This window comes from Ictalurus punctatus, chromosome 3, assembly GCF_001660625.3.
Source record: "Ictalurus punctatus breed USDA103 chromosome 3, Coco_2.0, whole genome shotgun sequence".
Classification (NCBI taxonomy): Eukaryota; Metazoa; Chordata; class Actinopteri; order Siluriformes; family Ictaluridae; genus Ictalurus; species Ictalurus punctatus.
Window position 1 is genome coordinate 823,854 of NC_030418.2, and position 16,403 is coordinate 840,256.

At 41.8% G+C, this 16,403-nt stretch overlaps 1 protein-coding gene across 2 annotated transcripts in view; it reads left to right on the plus strand.

The window, feature by feature from the left end:
- The window catches only part of sobpa (sine oculis binding protein homolog (Drosophila) a), a 47,523-nt gene extending 32,465 nt beyond the window's left edge, over positions 1-15,058 (plus strand). Inside the window, exons 5-8 of one of the 2 annotated variants that reach the window (XM_053679314.1) lie at positions 1,305-1,382; positions 3,464-3,532; positions 7,406-9,464; positions 9,798-15,058. In XM_053679314.1, the coding sequence (XP_053535289.1) occupies positions 1,305-1,382; positions 3,464-3,532; positions 7,406-9,445 (2,187 nt within the window). In that variant the 3' untranslated portion in view covers positions 9,446-9,464; positions 9,798-15,058. The remainder of the gene's footprint in view (positions 1-1,304; positions 1,383-3,463; positions 3,533-7,405; positions 9,465-9,797) is intronic. The other variant, XM_017464709.3, reaches the window with a different exon arrangement.
- Positions 15,059-16,403: the final 1,345 nt, after the last annotated feature.

Consider the following 16,403-nt stretch of genomic DNA (forward strand, 5'->3'; position numbering starts at 1 on the left):
GTGTGTGTGTGTGTGTGTGTGTGTGTGTGTGTGTGTGTGTGTGTGTGGTCTCATTAGTACTATATGTAAATGAGTTGGCACAGGTCCAGAGAGTCGGAGCCGCAGCGGGGCGAAATAAGGACGAGACACAGAGTAAAGCGTGTACTGTACGTATAGACGAACATCTGCGTGTGTTTCATTAAATTCTTCTTTTTATACGGAGCAGATGTGAAAATCTCGACATGAAATATCTGATATTTGGCTGGAGCCCCTTTTTTTCTTTTTTTACTTTTTTGGAAACGAAGCTTTTATTTAGAAACCTAAAAGAAAACCAAAAGCTCATCTTCCCTCCCTTGTAGTTCCGGGAGACGTTAGCCGATCGTGGAGGTCCGTTAGCTTCTGTAATGTTGTTTGAGCAGTAATTCGAAAAGATGTGGCGGCGTTACACATCAGAGGAAACGTGTTTTAACCCTCACCCGTCCGGACCGGCTAGCAGTTGTGGCTAGCGGTGGCAGTGACTAGCTCCCAAGTGGCGGTCGCCCTATCGTAGGGAGATCACGAACTCGAATCCCGATGATGTCGAAACAACCTCTGAAAGTAAAATTGTCCATGTTGTCTGAATGGGAGGGGCGTACTCTGTCTCTGCTGTCAATCACAGCGACACTAGCCAAACACGGACAGACTGCGCTTTCCTCCGACCAGCTCACACGTTCCTGCTCCTCACGCTTCGTCGAGTGATTTAAAATGTCCTTATTGTTGATTAGCTTTTGGTTATGTCATATTACAGTTCATTTTATTGTTGCTTTTCTTGCTTTCATTTGCATAATGAACTGGGTAGAGCACAGGTACATGGCCTTGGAATAGACACACACACACACACACACACACACACACACACACACACACACACATCCCACAATGTCTTTTCCAAGTAGAAAATATAGGAAATGGAGAGAAAGAGAAAGAAAGGAAAGACATGAAGAAAGAAAGAAAGACATGTTCATATGTTCTTATAATTATGGGACTATTTGGTCCTCATAAAGCGCTTAAAATGTTTTGCACGCTCTCAAAATGAAATGTTAGACTTATTTAATACCTCGCTTCTCTCTCTCACGCTCTCACTCTCTCACTCACGCACACACACACACACACACACACTTTCTCTGCAGGTGAGTGCATGCCACCGCTCTAACTTTCACTCCATCCATGCATCCCATCTCGCTCTTCTTTTCCTCCCGTTCTCTGCTGTGTGTGTGTGTGTGTGTGTGTGTGTGTGTGTGTGTTTTGTGTCCATGCGTATAAGGGTCGTTGTGTCTCTCCTGTAGGCCAGAGAGGAGGAGGCCTCCACGCAGCACAGCAAAGACACGCCCAGACTTGTCCTCAAGACACACAGCGATGCGCTTGTAAGACATTTAAACACCACCAGTGCGGAGTGTGTTAGACAGGAAGTGGACAGGAGATGTGATTTTGCCTGAAGTGTGTGTACGTGTGTTTCCATCCAAAACTTTACCTGTGTGCTTTTCCGTCATTAAAAAGAGCCCCAGTAAATCACACACACACACACACACACACACACACACACACACACACACACACACACAGTGTTCCAGTACTGTTATAAATACACACTTGTGAGTGTCACTGCTTCATTTCGTGATAAAGAAGTCGTTACACACACTCGCACTTCCCCTCAGTTTTCTTTATCGCATCTACTTTTTATCCACACGTCATATTCCACGCTTCAGACGTTTATTCACGTTCTTCTTCTCCTCCACACAGGATTTCAGGTGTATAAAATTCATTATGGATGGAAACATCAGCAGCACGAACACTTAAAGGAATACTCCAACGTTTTTCAGCGTATCCTGTAGTGCGTGTGATTACCATGGACAAAAAAAGAATCAAATCAAATAAAATGAAAATAAAAGATTACCTGGCATGCTGTTGTAGGAAACTCATCAGTGCCGGGATGGGGTGATGAAGAGGAGTGGCTGGTACTACCCCAAAGTACCGCAGAGATTTACCAACATTTACAAATACATTCTTTATGTGTTAAAGAAGGACATGTACTTTTTAACTAATACAAACAAATAAAAGAACGAAGAAGGAGAAACGAAACACGCAAAAAAAGAGAATGAAACAGAGAAAACTGGAAAGAAAGAAAAAAAGAACGGAAGAAAAAGGAAAAAATATGAATGAAAGAGAGTAAGAAAATAATGAAAAGGAATAATATGAAAGAAAGGAAAAAAGAAAGAAAAAGGAAAAATATGAATGAAAGAAAGTAAGAAAATAATGAAAAGGAAAAACATGAAAGAAAGGAAAAAAGAAAGAAAAAAAATTATTTAAAAAAAGAAAAATATGAAAGAAAGGAAAAAACTAAGAAAGAAAAATTTATTTAAAAAAGGAAAAATATGAAAGAAAGGAAAAAATATGAAAGAAAGAAAGAAAAAGGAAAAATATGAAAGAAAGTAAGAAAGATAGCAAAAAATAAATAAAAAAACAGAATGGAGAGACAAAATGGAAAAGATAACAAAAATAAAAAAAGAAAGAAGGAGAATTGAAACAAAGAAACAAGACGGAAAGAAAGAAAGACGAATTTAATAAAAAGGAGAAAATAAGAATAAATGAAAGAAAGAAGTGTTCATGTGTTCTTCTCATTAAGGGAAGATTTGCTCCTAATAAAGTTTACAATTTTATTTGAATTAAGGAATTAAGGAAAGAGAAGACAAAGACAATACGTCTGATCTGTTTATAGTTCCATTTAATGTTTACGAAACAAGTTCTCGCGTACGTTATAGCAGCTATAAACATTCGCTCCCTCGCCAGTTCATTTTTTTTATTCTGGAAAGCGTAAACTCCTCCGTCCCTGTAGACGTTAAATAACATTAATGTTAAACGTTAAATAAACATCTCCTCACGGAGAACTTCACCAAACCCACCATTACACGCCTTTTTCAATCCGTTTACATGGAGCGTCAGCCATACACCTCAATGTGAGTGAGCTGTTCTGTTGCTATAGAAACGATAACGTATTAGAACGAGCGCATTGATATACAGCTGTGATTGGCAGCTGCGCCACTGTCAGAGAAAATGAATCAACACCTTCTGACCAATCAGAATCCAGAACTCAACATCAACAGACACCTTTATTTAAAGATTTTATTCAGATGTGCTACAGAAATGCAGTTTTACAGTGCAGGCCAAATTCTTGTCCATGGTAATGTTACACACACACACACACACACACACACACACACACACACACACACACACACACACACACACACACGCACACACACACAGATGAGAGTGAAAAACAGAGTATTCCTTTAAAACTTGCAGAATCACATCTTCTTTAACATCACTCCATTTATTCATGTTTTATTTTAGCATTGTCATTCTGCATTGCATTGTACTGTATCAGACTGTGTGTGTGTGTGTGTGTGTGTGTGTGTGTGTGTGTGTGTGTTAATGGCTGACTCAGTCAGGGGTCAGAGGTGAAGGAGACGCGGGAGACGAGTTGAGATGTAAACCAGAGGCGCTAATGTCCGAGGTAATTACAGAAAGAGAAAAAGCACAAAATAAATGACTGTAATTACAGAAAGAGAGAGGGGGGAGGGGGGGGGGGGTAAATAGAAAGTAAAGATAGAAAAGTAGTAAGAGAGAAGAAATGGGAATTAGAAAAAGAAGGTGTAGGGATAAAGAGATAACTGGAATGAACGGAAAGGAAAAGGGAGGAAAAAAGGATAGTGAAAGATAAAATAAGGAGGAAGAGAAGGGAAGCGCGAAAGGGAGATATACATGAAAAAGTGGAGCAAAATAGGAAGAAAGAGGGAAAGAGAGAAGGACAAAAAAGGGGAAAAGGTGAGGAACGATAGGGGAGAAAGGAAGGTAAAAGAGGGAGAAAGAGAGTAGACAAAGTAATAAGATAGAGATTGAGTGAGGAGAGAAAAGAAAAGGAGAGATGGAGAGATGGAGGGAAAGAGAAAAGGGAGTGGAGATAAAAAGAGAGATGGACAACGGTAGAGAGATAGACAAATAAGGCGGACAGAACGATGGAGAAGGAGTTAAAATAATGAAGGAGAACGAGGAAGAAAGGGGGAAGGCGAGAAAAAGAAGGAGGAGAAGAAATGGAGACATTATGGAGAAAAGAAGGGGGGGTAAGAATTAACGATGGAAAGGAGAGAGAGATAGAAAGAGGGAAGCAGGAAAGAGAAAAGGGGAATAAGGATGGCGAAAAGGAGGAGGACAGAGATTGGAGAAAAATGGATAGAGGGAAAGGGTCAAACAGAAAAAGAGGGAGGGGAAATGAGTACGGGAAAGAAAGAAGGGGAAGTAGAGCGATGGAAGATGTGGGGCCGGAGGAAATGAGAGGAATAAAGGGAGAGAAAAACGAATAGAGACCGATAAAATAAGGAGGAAGAGAAAATGAAGATAGAAAGGAACAAGTGACGGATAAAGAAAAAAGAAACATGGAGAGAAGAAAGGGAGTGAGAAAAGGAGAAGGAATGAGGACAGCAGTAGAGAGAGAAGAAAGAGAGGAAGAATGTGAGAGAAAAAGGGAGAGAAGAAGAGAGAAGGGAAGTGAAAGGGTAGAATAATGTATGAATGAAGGCGATGTATAAAATAAGGAAGAGAGAGAGAGAGAGAGAGAGAGAGAGAGAGAGAGAGAAGGCGGAGTGAGGGACTCCATTAGCGTAATGTGCAGTGAAATGTCCCGCTCAGAGCAGTGACTCGTTAAGTGCTCTCCATCTGTGCTGCTGTATAAACGAGGGGAAATTAACGCTTGTCTATAATTCAACACACACACACACACACACACACACACACACACACACACACACACACACACACTTACTTCACTGCATCAAGACGGTTCACAAATGTTAGCCAAGTTGCGAAGTGACAAGATGATGTCATCAAACACAGACAGTCATGGTGGTACTTGACAGGATTTTAGTCATACTCTAATGCCTAGCTAACGTGCTAATATGACAGGATTTCTGACAGGATTTGTCATAAATGTTTATAATCTTCAGCCTTAAGGCTATCAAGTTAGCTAATATGATCTTAGATGACAGGATTTTAAAGTTCATAAATGTCCATGAACTTCACTGGTACTGCCAGCTATTAAACAAAGGTTAATCATACAGGACCGTAAACGTTCATATTGTTCACTGCTAATGCTAGCTAGCTTTAGCTTTGAGTGCTTGTGTCATGTTCATCAATGTTCATAATTCTGTTTGTTTAACTGACAAGTCTTTACTTGTAAATGTAAACATAATCTTCATTATCTAAAGCTCTCCTGAGATTGCTAACATGAACCTGACAGAATTTCTAATGGAATTTTATTGGTGAGGCTAAACTAGCTAACTAATGCGCACTACCTTAATAGGATCTCTGACAGGATTTTTATGCTGTTCATAAATGTTCATAATCCTCAGTGCTAAAGCTCTCCACGTAGCTAATATGAATTAACCTAACAGGATTTCTGAGGAAAATGTGAGTAAAATTCATCATTGTTCATAATCCTCACTTCTGACGCTAGCTAGCTAGTCAACGTCCTCGCAGAATTCCTGAAATGATTTTTAGATCCGATTCATCATTGTTTATAGACTTCATTGAAGGTTTTAGCCAAAAAGCGAACATGTGATAATATGTTCTGCTAGCTAGCTAGTTTTAAAGGACATTTAAATAAAAAATGTCTTATTGTTTACAATCTACATTGCTGAGGTAAGCCAGCAAGCTAACATGTGCTAACATGACTGGTCTTATTCATAAAGTTTCAGAGCTAAAATAAGCTAAAATAAAAGGATTTCTGACAGGAATCTAACGTCAAATTCTCCCTCGTTTATTATCTTCACAGGTTACGCAAGCTAACATCAGCTAACCTCACTGAATTCCTGACAGGATTTTTAAATCAGAATCATCGCATTAGCCAGCAAGCTTGAATGTGCTAACTTGACTGGTCATATAAAGTTTCAGAATAATACTAGTTAACACAATCTAATCTGAGAGGATTCCCGACAGAATTTTGCTAGATAGCTAACATGAGCTAACCTGTCAAGATTTTAAAGAAGCCTTTAAAATAATTTTAATCATTGTTTATTCTGTTCACTGCTAACGCTAGCTAGCCAGCTAAACATACAGACTTTCTGACAGGATTGTAAATTATATATTTATGTTCATAGTATTTAAATCAAACACAAATTAGCTGGCTAACAAGAATTAGCTTAACAGGATATCTAAGAAAGCAGCACTTGTATTTAAATACAATCGTAAAAGTACGTAGATTTATTTAAAGGCCATTTTTTTGTCCGACAAACTACTAGAAACGCAACATGGCACCCTGGCTGTGTGTTTAGTGATCTGTGTAGAGTGTTAGGAGTGTATGTGTGTGTGAGTGTGTGTGTGTGTGAAGGCCTTGTGTTGTTTTAATGTAGGTCAGGGCTGTCTCTATTGTGTATGTGTATGTGTGTGTAAAAAAGAAAGAGAGTGTATGTAAGGAAATATTCTTCACAAGTGTGTGTGTGTGTGTGTGTGTGTGTGTGTGTGTGTGTGTGCTTGAGAGAGACAAGGAGAGGGAAAGACAGTGTATATGTCATTGTCATTGACTGAACCGACAGCTGATTAATCCGCTTATTACTTCCTGTGAGACTCGGATTGTTCGGTAATCATCTCGATAGGCCCGCGGCAAATCTGTGAGTCTGCAATGCACCTGTCAACCTGAGCAGTTCTCATGAGGAGAGACAGAGAGCAGACACACACACACACACACACACACACACACACACACAGGTCTTTTTTTCAGACATGTCCTTGTCACATTCCGTTAGTGTCACCTTGAATACACATCTACTTGTTTTTTGTGTATTAATGCACACACACACACACACACACACACACACACACACACACACACACACACACACACACACACACAATTGTTCCTTGAAGGTAAAACCTTTTAGTCAAGACTGTCTGTGTTTGACCCTGCAGCTCTGCCAGAGGCGACTGACTGTGACAAGCAGTGACTGTGTGTGTGTGTGTGTGTGTGTGTGTGTGAGAGAGAGAGAGAGAGAGAGAGAGAGAGAGAGAGAGACAGACGGAGAGAGAGAGAGAAATGTAGTGCCAAAGATGTTTCCCCACAACAGGAAAATGGACATTTGGTGTTTGGATGAAACAGATGAGCACTAACTTAAGCTGATGTTAAGATTTTATGGCTAAATGTTCATGTTTCCATGTTTCTCAACCTAGAGTGTTTTTTTTTTTTTTTTTAAACGCACATATGCATACAAGTCTAAGTACTGAGCACAACTCTTGAATTATTTATTCAGTAACTTTGTAGCACTTCCTGATGCTCTGCTAATCTTGCTGACCTAAAACATTTACATGTTGTATGTTTTGTGTGCTTTGTGTTTTCCAGGTGTGTGACTGGTGCAAGCACATCCGCCACACTAAAGAGTATCTGGATTTTGGCTCGGGTGAGAGGAGACTCCAGTTTTGCAGCGCTAAGTGTCTCAACCAGTACAAGATGGACATCTTTTATAAAGAAACCCAGGCGGCTCTGCCTGCTGGACTGTGTAACCCCGTTTATCCGGCCGGAGACGGAAAAACGGAAGTAAACCCCGGGGTCCAACTTCTGACCCCTGATTCTTGGAACGCACCTTTGAGTGAACTAAGGCCCCGCAAGGCACCATCGCCAGGGGCAACAACATCCGGGGCCGGACACTCGGGATCAGCATCTGCATCACCCTCTGATTCCAGCGCCGCAGGTTCAGCGTCTTCATCATCATCATCTTTGGTTAAAATCCCAACGCCAAGGCCACATGAGAGTCCAACATTGCACCCACCACCACCACCCCTGCCACCACCCCCTGCCCCTGGAATTCACCCTCCAATGGGTGTGGTGCCCAATGGAAGTCCTCCAATGGTCATGACGCCCCGTGGTCCGGTGCCTCTGCCCTTCTTTATGGAACATCAGATGATGCAACAAATCCGCCCTCCCTTCCTACGTCCTCCTGGCCGCAACAGCCCCCTTCCTAATCCCATGATTCCTGGAATCGGGCCACCTCCTCCACCTCGGACCTTGGGTCCTCCATCTAGTCCCATGCACCGACCCCTACTTTCACCCCATATCCACCCTTCTTCGACCGCCACCTTGTCGGGTAACCCTCCCGGAATAATGCCGCCTCATCCAGGTACACACATTCCTGGACTTCCCTTCCCTCCGTTTAACTTCATGCCACCTGGGCCCATTCCAGGGCCACCTATGATGAACTTTGGCATGCCGTCACTGGCACCGTTAGTACCCCCTCCGATGCTCTTAGTGCCGTATCCCGTAATTGTGCCATTACCAGTGCCGATTCCCATCCCTATTCCTATCCCAATCAGTCCAAAGGCATCAGGCGATCGCTCCGGGAATGACGGGATGCTTCCGGACGTTTCTGGTGAGCACAGTGACTCGCAGGACTCGTCCTTCTCTCCCAGTTCATCAAGAGGAGAAGGTGGAGCTCATAAGCAAAATTCCTCCAGCTCAGACGTGCTTTCTCCAGGCATTTCCAGCCAAATGGAACGGCACAGTATGAGCTTGATTAAAACAGAAAGCGCTGGAAGTTCCAGTTTATCACATCCAGGATCTCCTACAGAAGCACCAGCAAACGGAATAATTGACTTGACGACAAACCGGCGCTCACGGCAGCAGCTAGTGATCCAGAGAGCCATGCCGTGCGTTCAGGTGAAGCCCGAGCCCGAATCAACCACAACCACTGGGCTTAGCGTGTCAAGAGTGGGTGAATGTGAAGTGAACGAGAGAGATTACTGCAGCACAGGGCCATTAGAGGACACACAAAAAGACAGAGACACAGAGGTTAAAAGCCCACTGAACAACATAACTCTGCCTTGTGCTGACCCTTCATTCTGCAGTGCTACACCTCTACTATCTCAACCAATCACATGCAGCCTTTCTACCCCCCTGGCCAGCATCTCCGTGAAGAAGACAGAGCCAGGTACTGGTACGCCTTGTAATGTGATCGTCAACGGCAGCTGCAACATGCAGCCACTAGAACCCACAGTCCGGACACCCCCTCCAGAACAGCGCCCTTCTGTGGAAATGAACCGAAGGACAGCCACAATCTGTGATGAGCCAACTGAGGGAGAGGACCTGAAGGAAAACAGCTGCTCAGCCATTGAGAGAACCTTATCCGAGCAGGCTGTAGCACCTGGGCGTGCCGGAGAGGAAAAGTCCCAAGAGGCAGAGGATGCCGCATCTGGAGCAGATCATGCATACGCCTTGCCCCTCATGCCTAAACCGGGCTGCGTCATTCAGCCTGTGCCAAAACCAGCAGATAAGACAGCGGCCATATTGCCGTGCGGCTTGGAAGCTCCGTTATCGGCAGCGGGGGCAGCAGACATGGAGCCGCCGTTGAAAAGGAGGTGCTTGCGCATCCGCAATCAGAACAAGTGAAGAGTGAGAAAGCTAGCAGGTCAATCACTTCATAATTTTTGGTCGACTTTAATCTCAGGCTAACTTTTAACTTGTGTGGTAGAAAAGTAGAACGGTAGGAAGCCAAAAATGGCAACCAGGGGTCGATTGGAAAGGAAATAAGTGGCAAATTTCTAACTGTGCCAGTGTGGTTGGTCAGAATTTTCAGTTCAGTCCAAAAATTTTCATTGAAATTTCATAATTACCTTTGAACTTGGACGTAGATTTGGTATGGAAGGGGCTGCTGAATATTAGACTGTAAAATCCATTGTGTGATTCCTAGAATATGGTTTAATTTTTCTTTTTCTGCTCTCTCTCTCTCTCTCTCTGATAGACACTTACATCTCACCAAAGGGACAAGAGCGCAGCACTGCAGCACATCCCACCAGTCCACCAACCAACATGTCAACACCTGCCTCTGCTCCTCCATAACCTTCTCTACAAGCTCGGTCATGTCTCGGATAGATAAATAATTGCACTTCCTACCAACATCATCCCGGAACAGACTGATCCTTTGGATTCCTTCGAGGGACGAATTTTTCGATTGACCTTTCAACTTCCGACTTTTCACCGTCCTCTGTTTCTCATCACTGTTTGGTAATAATCTATCTACACGGACGTGTCTCCCTCTACAGGTCTGGTGTAGCGCTGCAGTGCTAAGGATTGTAATGTACATAAGAGGGCCAAAACATGGGTGATTAAGCCAAAACAGCAATCATGAGAGGTCCAGTGGACTGCCAATGAAACATGCAAAAGATGGACAGGACCAGCTCCTGAACAGGCCCGGAAGCGGGCCTTAAACATGGCCTTAAACGCGAGGCCTGCCACTCAGATGTGCCCACAGATGACAGACAAGTATTTTTTGTTTAGTTTCAGTGTTCAGACAAGACAAGTCTGCGTTTGTCTATATGAGGAGAAAGAGAAAGAGCTGGAACTCTGGGATGCCAGTGGTGTGACACTTTAGATGGATAGAGTGCCAAGAAAGTAATGAAAAATGGTCACTGTGGTCACATCCTTTTGTGACATCTCTTTTTTTTTTTTTTTTTTTACTTCTTTCTTTGGCACCACCAGCAAAACACTGAAATGTTTCAACATGTCCTTTCTGGCCACCAGAATACTCCCCCTGCTGGATGAGAAAGAAACGGACACAGAATGATAAAATGTAAAATAAAGAAACGATTGCAGTGCTAACGAAGAGTAGTATTTATAGACAGTTTGGTGGTTGCCAGTTATAGTGGTGTTTAAAAGGGAAGGATGTGCAATGTAACTCTCACTGAGGCATGGACGACAGGGTAGAAACGTTCAACCAGAAAAGTTCAACCAGGACTCTCAGCATCCAGCCTCCAACCTGAACCCGGAGATAAGCAGATCGATCTACATGCCAATCACTATTTTACAATATGGGCATGAAATGAGACATGCATAGTGGTGCTCCAGGGTGTGCTGGAGTCCCGCATAGTGGTGATTTCTCTGTTAAACCTGATAATTGAGTTCAGTCGGGTGTCTTTTGTAACAGGGAATCAACAAGCTGTGCCGGACTCCGGTCTTCACCCTTCTACTACTCTATGGGAATAGCTCGGTAAATCATGTCATTATTTATGTTAGCCAAACGAGTCCATGTGAATCCATAGGCCTGTTGCTGAAATCTAATATTCAGTTCAGTCACACCAATCAACCTCAATCGATCACTCACTGGTTAAACCGTTCGGCGTGACGGCCGAGCAGAGGTCCGGGTTTACTGAGGTCCGTCTTTTTTGGTGTCACGTATAAGTTATTATCCTGTTATCGCTTACTCTCTGTTTTGTTGAGTGGCCATGATTTTGCCCATCCCAAGCAGACATTTTTGTTTTCTGGTTCCTCAGGTTGATCAAATGTGTGGATTAGACATGCTGTGGTTTGGCAGAAACAGACCAGCAAAGTTAACATTTAAACTTACAACACGGTGATCTCTAGATCTGTAAGAGTATAACTCAAAAGGCTGAACTGTGTGTGTGTGTGTGTGTGTGTGTGTGTGTGTGTGTGAGGTTCAGGTCTTGCCAAGAACCTGAGGCATTTCAGTCCGTTTAGTTTTCCTAAGTCATTACGAAAGAAAAACATGGCTGTCAAAAAAGGGGGCATGAAACGATGTGAGAACTCGCAGAGGAAATCGTATATCATTTTGGGGGTGTCAGAAAAAGTCAAGGTCGTTCGGAGATTTTCCCCAAGCCGGCGGCACTGCGTTGTAACATCACACTAAAATATCATCTCCCATTTAGCCAAGAGCTCGGGTTCCTGAACTGGTTTGGTGTTTACGTTTCAGATTTTCCCTCTCTCTCAGCAGCGCAGCGTCTTCTTCTGTAATTTCTATGTTTGGTTTAATCCGAAATCTTTTTCAAGCACTTTTTTTTCTTCTTCCATTCTCTTTCTGTCCCTCCATCCTTACTTGTAAGGTGACTGTGGAGTTGCACTGGCTTGTTCTTTTCTTTTCTTTTCTTTTTTGTGAAAGGAGGTACACGGTAGTATTTCACCTACACACACGTTTTCCGGTAGAACCGAACTTGTGGGGACCGAAAGGTTCTCATAAGCACAATAATGATAATGAGGATTCACTTTGAGATAAAACTGAGACACATATATAAATCTCACAAGCCACACACACACACACACACACACACACACATACAGAGTAGTTTCCAAACCACAGAACTTTTTACAGTCTCAATGCATTTCCCCTTACGTTGGGCAGAACTTTTTCTCTGGTCCTCATGAGGTTAGTGTGTGAATGGGATGCTGTTAACAGGAATACAAAAACACACAAACAGCTCGACTCTCTCATACGAGGTTCATTTTCACTACATAACTCCCAAGAAATTCTGAAAAAGAGACACATTCATTATGAATCTGATTTTTAAATCAATTTTCACTTTTCTTTTGACGTCATCGAAAACGCTCCAACCGACACACGCTATTTACGTTACCTTTTTTTTTCTCTTTCTTTTCTCATTCCGTACACCAAATCCATTACCGGGAAACATTTTACTAAACTGACTACAGATCTGTAAAAAAAATAAAAAATCACAAAAAATCTGCACTCATAATTACTAGACATACACGCCCAAACACTCCAGCACCTCTCGGATAACGCTGAAAACTGAAATACTGTATATTTTCCATCCGACCCCATCTTGTTTGTGTGTGTGTGTGTTTGTGTGTGTGTGTGACCTTGCTGTTGTAACCTGATTCATGCAGACTGGACAGATATAACTCTGAAACTGAACCCCGCTGTAGTGTCTGTGGTTTCATGCAGACAAGACAATGACACCAGCAAAAAAAAAAGTGTGTGTGTGTGTGTTTTATAACGGCGAGCGCTGTCCTTGATAAGCAAGAACAGCAAGAAAATAAAAGGCTTCAAGGAAAGATTTGCTGCACTGTGGGCTAATCGACAAATCCAAACAAACCAAAGTGTGTTACATAAGAAACCGCTTCTATTGTGTTGTTAAAAGCCACTTACGTCCTTTCTGTGGCTTTATGCTCATAAATTACATAGAATGCCCAAAACCCGTCCAACTGAAATAAAAAAAATAACAATACTGTTGTTTTAACAGCATTTACACCTATAAACGGTGCCAAGGTTTTCAAACCAGTGCTAATATGCTCCCATGAAACAGAATTCTGTCTCAAATCTGAATGCATGTCTTACTGCTAGCTAGCTACAGTACAGTATCTTCGATCTTAGCCTGGATTTTCTGTCTTACAACAGTGGTTCACTTCTGAACAGGTTAGTTCGCCATGGTGACACCGCACCATTAACCCTGGACCCGTTCTTCGTACATGGGGACTAAATTAGCTGGATTGGATCGTCGTCGATTTGACGCGATCCTGGATTTGTCCGTTGTTCGACGCCGTTGTCGGATCTTGTTACCGAGACAACGAGCCTGTTTAGGCGGTTTGGATTTCGGCTACGCAAGAAAGTCTTTCTTTGAAAAACGTACCGATTAGGAGCCAGAAACGTTTACGCTTTTACTGTACGTCCACTTGTTTGGAGATTATTTATAGCCTGATTGTGTAAAGCCGGGTCCACGAGGGAAAGTCGTCAGTGGGCGTCGTGCTATAAGTTAACCACGTTTGCATGTGTTAGGTTTGGTTAAGTTTGCAAGACCGTAGCAGCTCAAAAAACAAAAGTACAGTTGGAGAATCTGGTGCTTTTTTTCCATGGCAAAAAAAAAAAAAAAAAAATCAGCAATGTTTACAAGAAGACATTGTAAACAACCAACAACCAACCGTGGACTCTTCCTGTAGCCTGATTTAGCAAATATGAAACAGTAATCTGAACTGAAATACAATAAATTGTGTTTAAACCAAGAGGACGGGTGTGAAGTGCCATTTTAGACACTGTCTTTCTGTCCCTCCATCCTTACTTCTAAGATGAACATGCAGTTGCATTGGCTATTTACTTATTTATTTATTTTTGAACGGAGGTACACGGTTGTCATTCGCCTCCACACACACGTTTTCTGGTAGAACTGAACTTGTGGGGACCAGAAGGTTCTCATAAGCACAGAGATCGCGGCATCGCTGACGGGCCAAAATGTGATCAGACAACATGAAGTGCCATTTTAGATTAGACGCTAATGATCTGGAAAATTGATGCAACTTTTTATTAGGAGATGAGTCCTATACTTGACTTATTGTCGAGAACGTACGCTCGTTTAAACTGTAACCAAAAATGATGCATACTATACAAAAGTTTAGTTTTTTTCTCCTGACTCGGAACCGAGTTCACACAGAGGCCACGAAACTATTTTTTTTACCCACCTAATTGTGTTTAAAAGCCAAAAAGCCGGTCTCATGCTGCAGGTGCCAACGTGTCAGTCAGCAGGTGGAATAACATTTGGGTTTGAATTTTTCCCCAAATCGTTCAGGAAATGTATTGTGTAATCAGCGAGACAGCCTGGTGATGTGCCACACATACAGTAAGGCGAGTCAGAGAAAGGGCAGATCTACCCTGTAAAGCTTTCACTGCGTCCAGGCATGTGCCGATAATCAGTTACAGGATATATTACAATATTCAGGATATTACATGATCAGTTACAAAATGTCAGCATTAAACATTGCTGCTGTTATTATAAGCAACGAGTCATTTTTAAAGTGAAATAATAATATTTTGAGCCGTGATAAAACGTTAGCCGGTTATCACGAAAGACAAAATGTAACGTCGGCGCATGCCTAATCATGTCTCGGATGTCGTACTGGATTTTTTTTTGTGCGTGAGCGTGAGAGAGCTCTGCATATTCGTAAGGTTGGATGTGATTGCACTATATTGATTAATCAGGTCTGGACTCTGTTTTATCCTAAATTTATGGGGCATCGTGGGTTCTGCAGACCCGACGTCATACAATCGTTCTATTCGACCTCACCTAGAAATCACCAACAGCCAGAATTATGCAACGATCGATTCTTACTTACTTACAAAAAAAATGTAAACAAATTGCGATTTTTAACCTTGTTCAAACTTTTCGCAGGTGAAAAAAAGCTGCCTTAACTGTCGCTTCTGCACTCCAGCAGTCTGATGTGAAAAATTGTCCACTTTGTAAAAAAAAAAAAAAAAAAAAACAACACCAGGAAAAAAAAAAACAATATTAAAAAAAATCATGCTTGTGTTGATGTACATATTGCTTTTTTTTCTCTGTGACTCGTTTGTGATAGGTGATTCACAAACGAGTCGAATCGACTCTTAAGTGAATCCGATGAATCGATTTGCAAACGTAGGACTAATCAAAAGATTTTTTTTTTTCTTACACGCACCAAAAACGAACCCGTTCTGTTACAGTTTGTGGTTGTACGTTGTAGCTGCTCAGTAGCGAATCAAACGAATCGTAGCTCGAATCAAAAACATTTTGACTCTGTATTTCACATCATCTGCCCTCATGTTCCCTCTGCCCTTGTAAATGGTACTCGCAGAACATTTTATAGTATTATTTATTAACGACAAGTGTTTGCATTTGCAAATAAATAAAAAGAAGTAACGTGGCTCTTTGAACAGGGTAGCCTGAAGAGTGGCATTCAGCCCACGTTTATTAATTTCTTTTCTAAATTAAGAAAGGAAACCGCAGGAATAATAATGATAATGATCTTTTTGTCTTTTTATTATGAAATTGTTATAAAAAAAAAAAAAAAAACTTGTTGCCAAGATTGCTTTTAAAAACAAATGTATCTTTTTTTGTCTTGTAACAGTATTTGTTTTTGAACCGAATAAATAGAGGCAAACGCAATTCTTTTTTCATCTCGCTCTGCAGTGTCCTTCATGTGTTTCTTTGGGTTTGGGTTTTTCTCCACTTGCTTGAATCTTACAAATCTACAGAACACTGATTCAGTTTCCAGACGAGCCAGCTTTATGGTTTAGCTGTAACGTTTGTGCGTTTTGACCACTTGCTACCGCGATGACACCAGAAAACTACGCTTTTCTGCTTTTTCAGCTAAAGCGGTGGTCAGACCAAACATGAATACAAGTGTAAAAGCTAAGTCACTGAAGGGGAAAGGACGCGACTTGTTTCTGAAAGTGGTTACTTACCTTTCATCTTGTTGCATTACTTACTTTGAGCATTAAGTAGTCGACGATTAAGGTGCATTCAAACTGTCGGGATTTTAATGCCTCTGATCAGTTCTAGCATAAGTACAAACCTAAAGGTTTAGCACCTAGCTAACTAGCAACTATCCAGTGAGCCGACATGCACAATATGTCAAATATGCTAATTTGAAACTTGTTTTCAATTGCAAAACTATCAGTTGGAAACCTTTATGTATTTGAATGATTTATTTACACAAACTATATGATAAATAAATACATTCGTTAAAAAAAAGGTTGTATATTTCCAGGAAGTAGTGAGCAGTAAGTAATTACCTTTGTAGTTACCTTGGAGTGTAAAGGGAGAAAAAATTGGCTACACGTAAACGCCAGGTT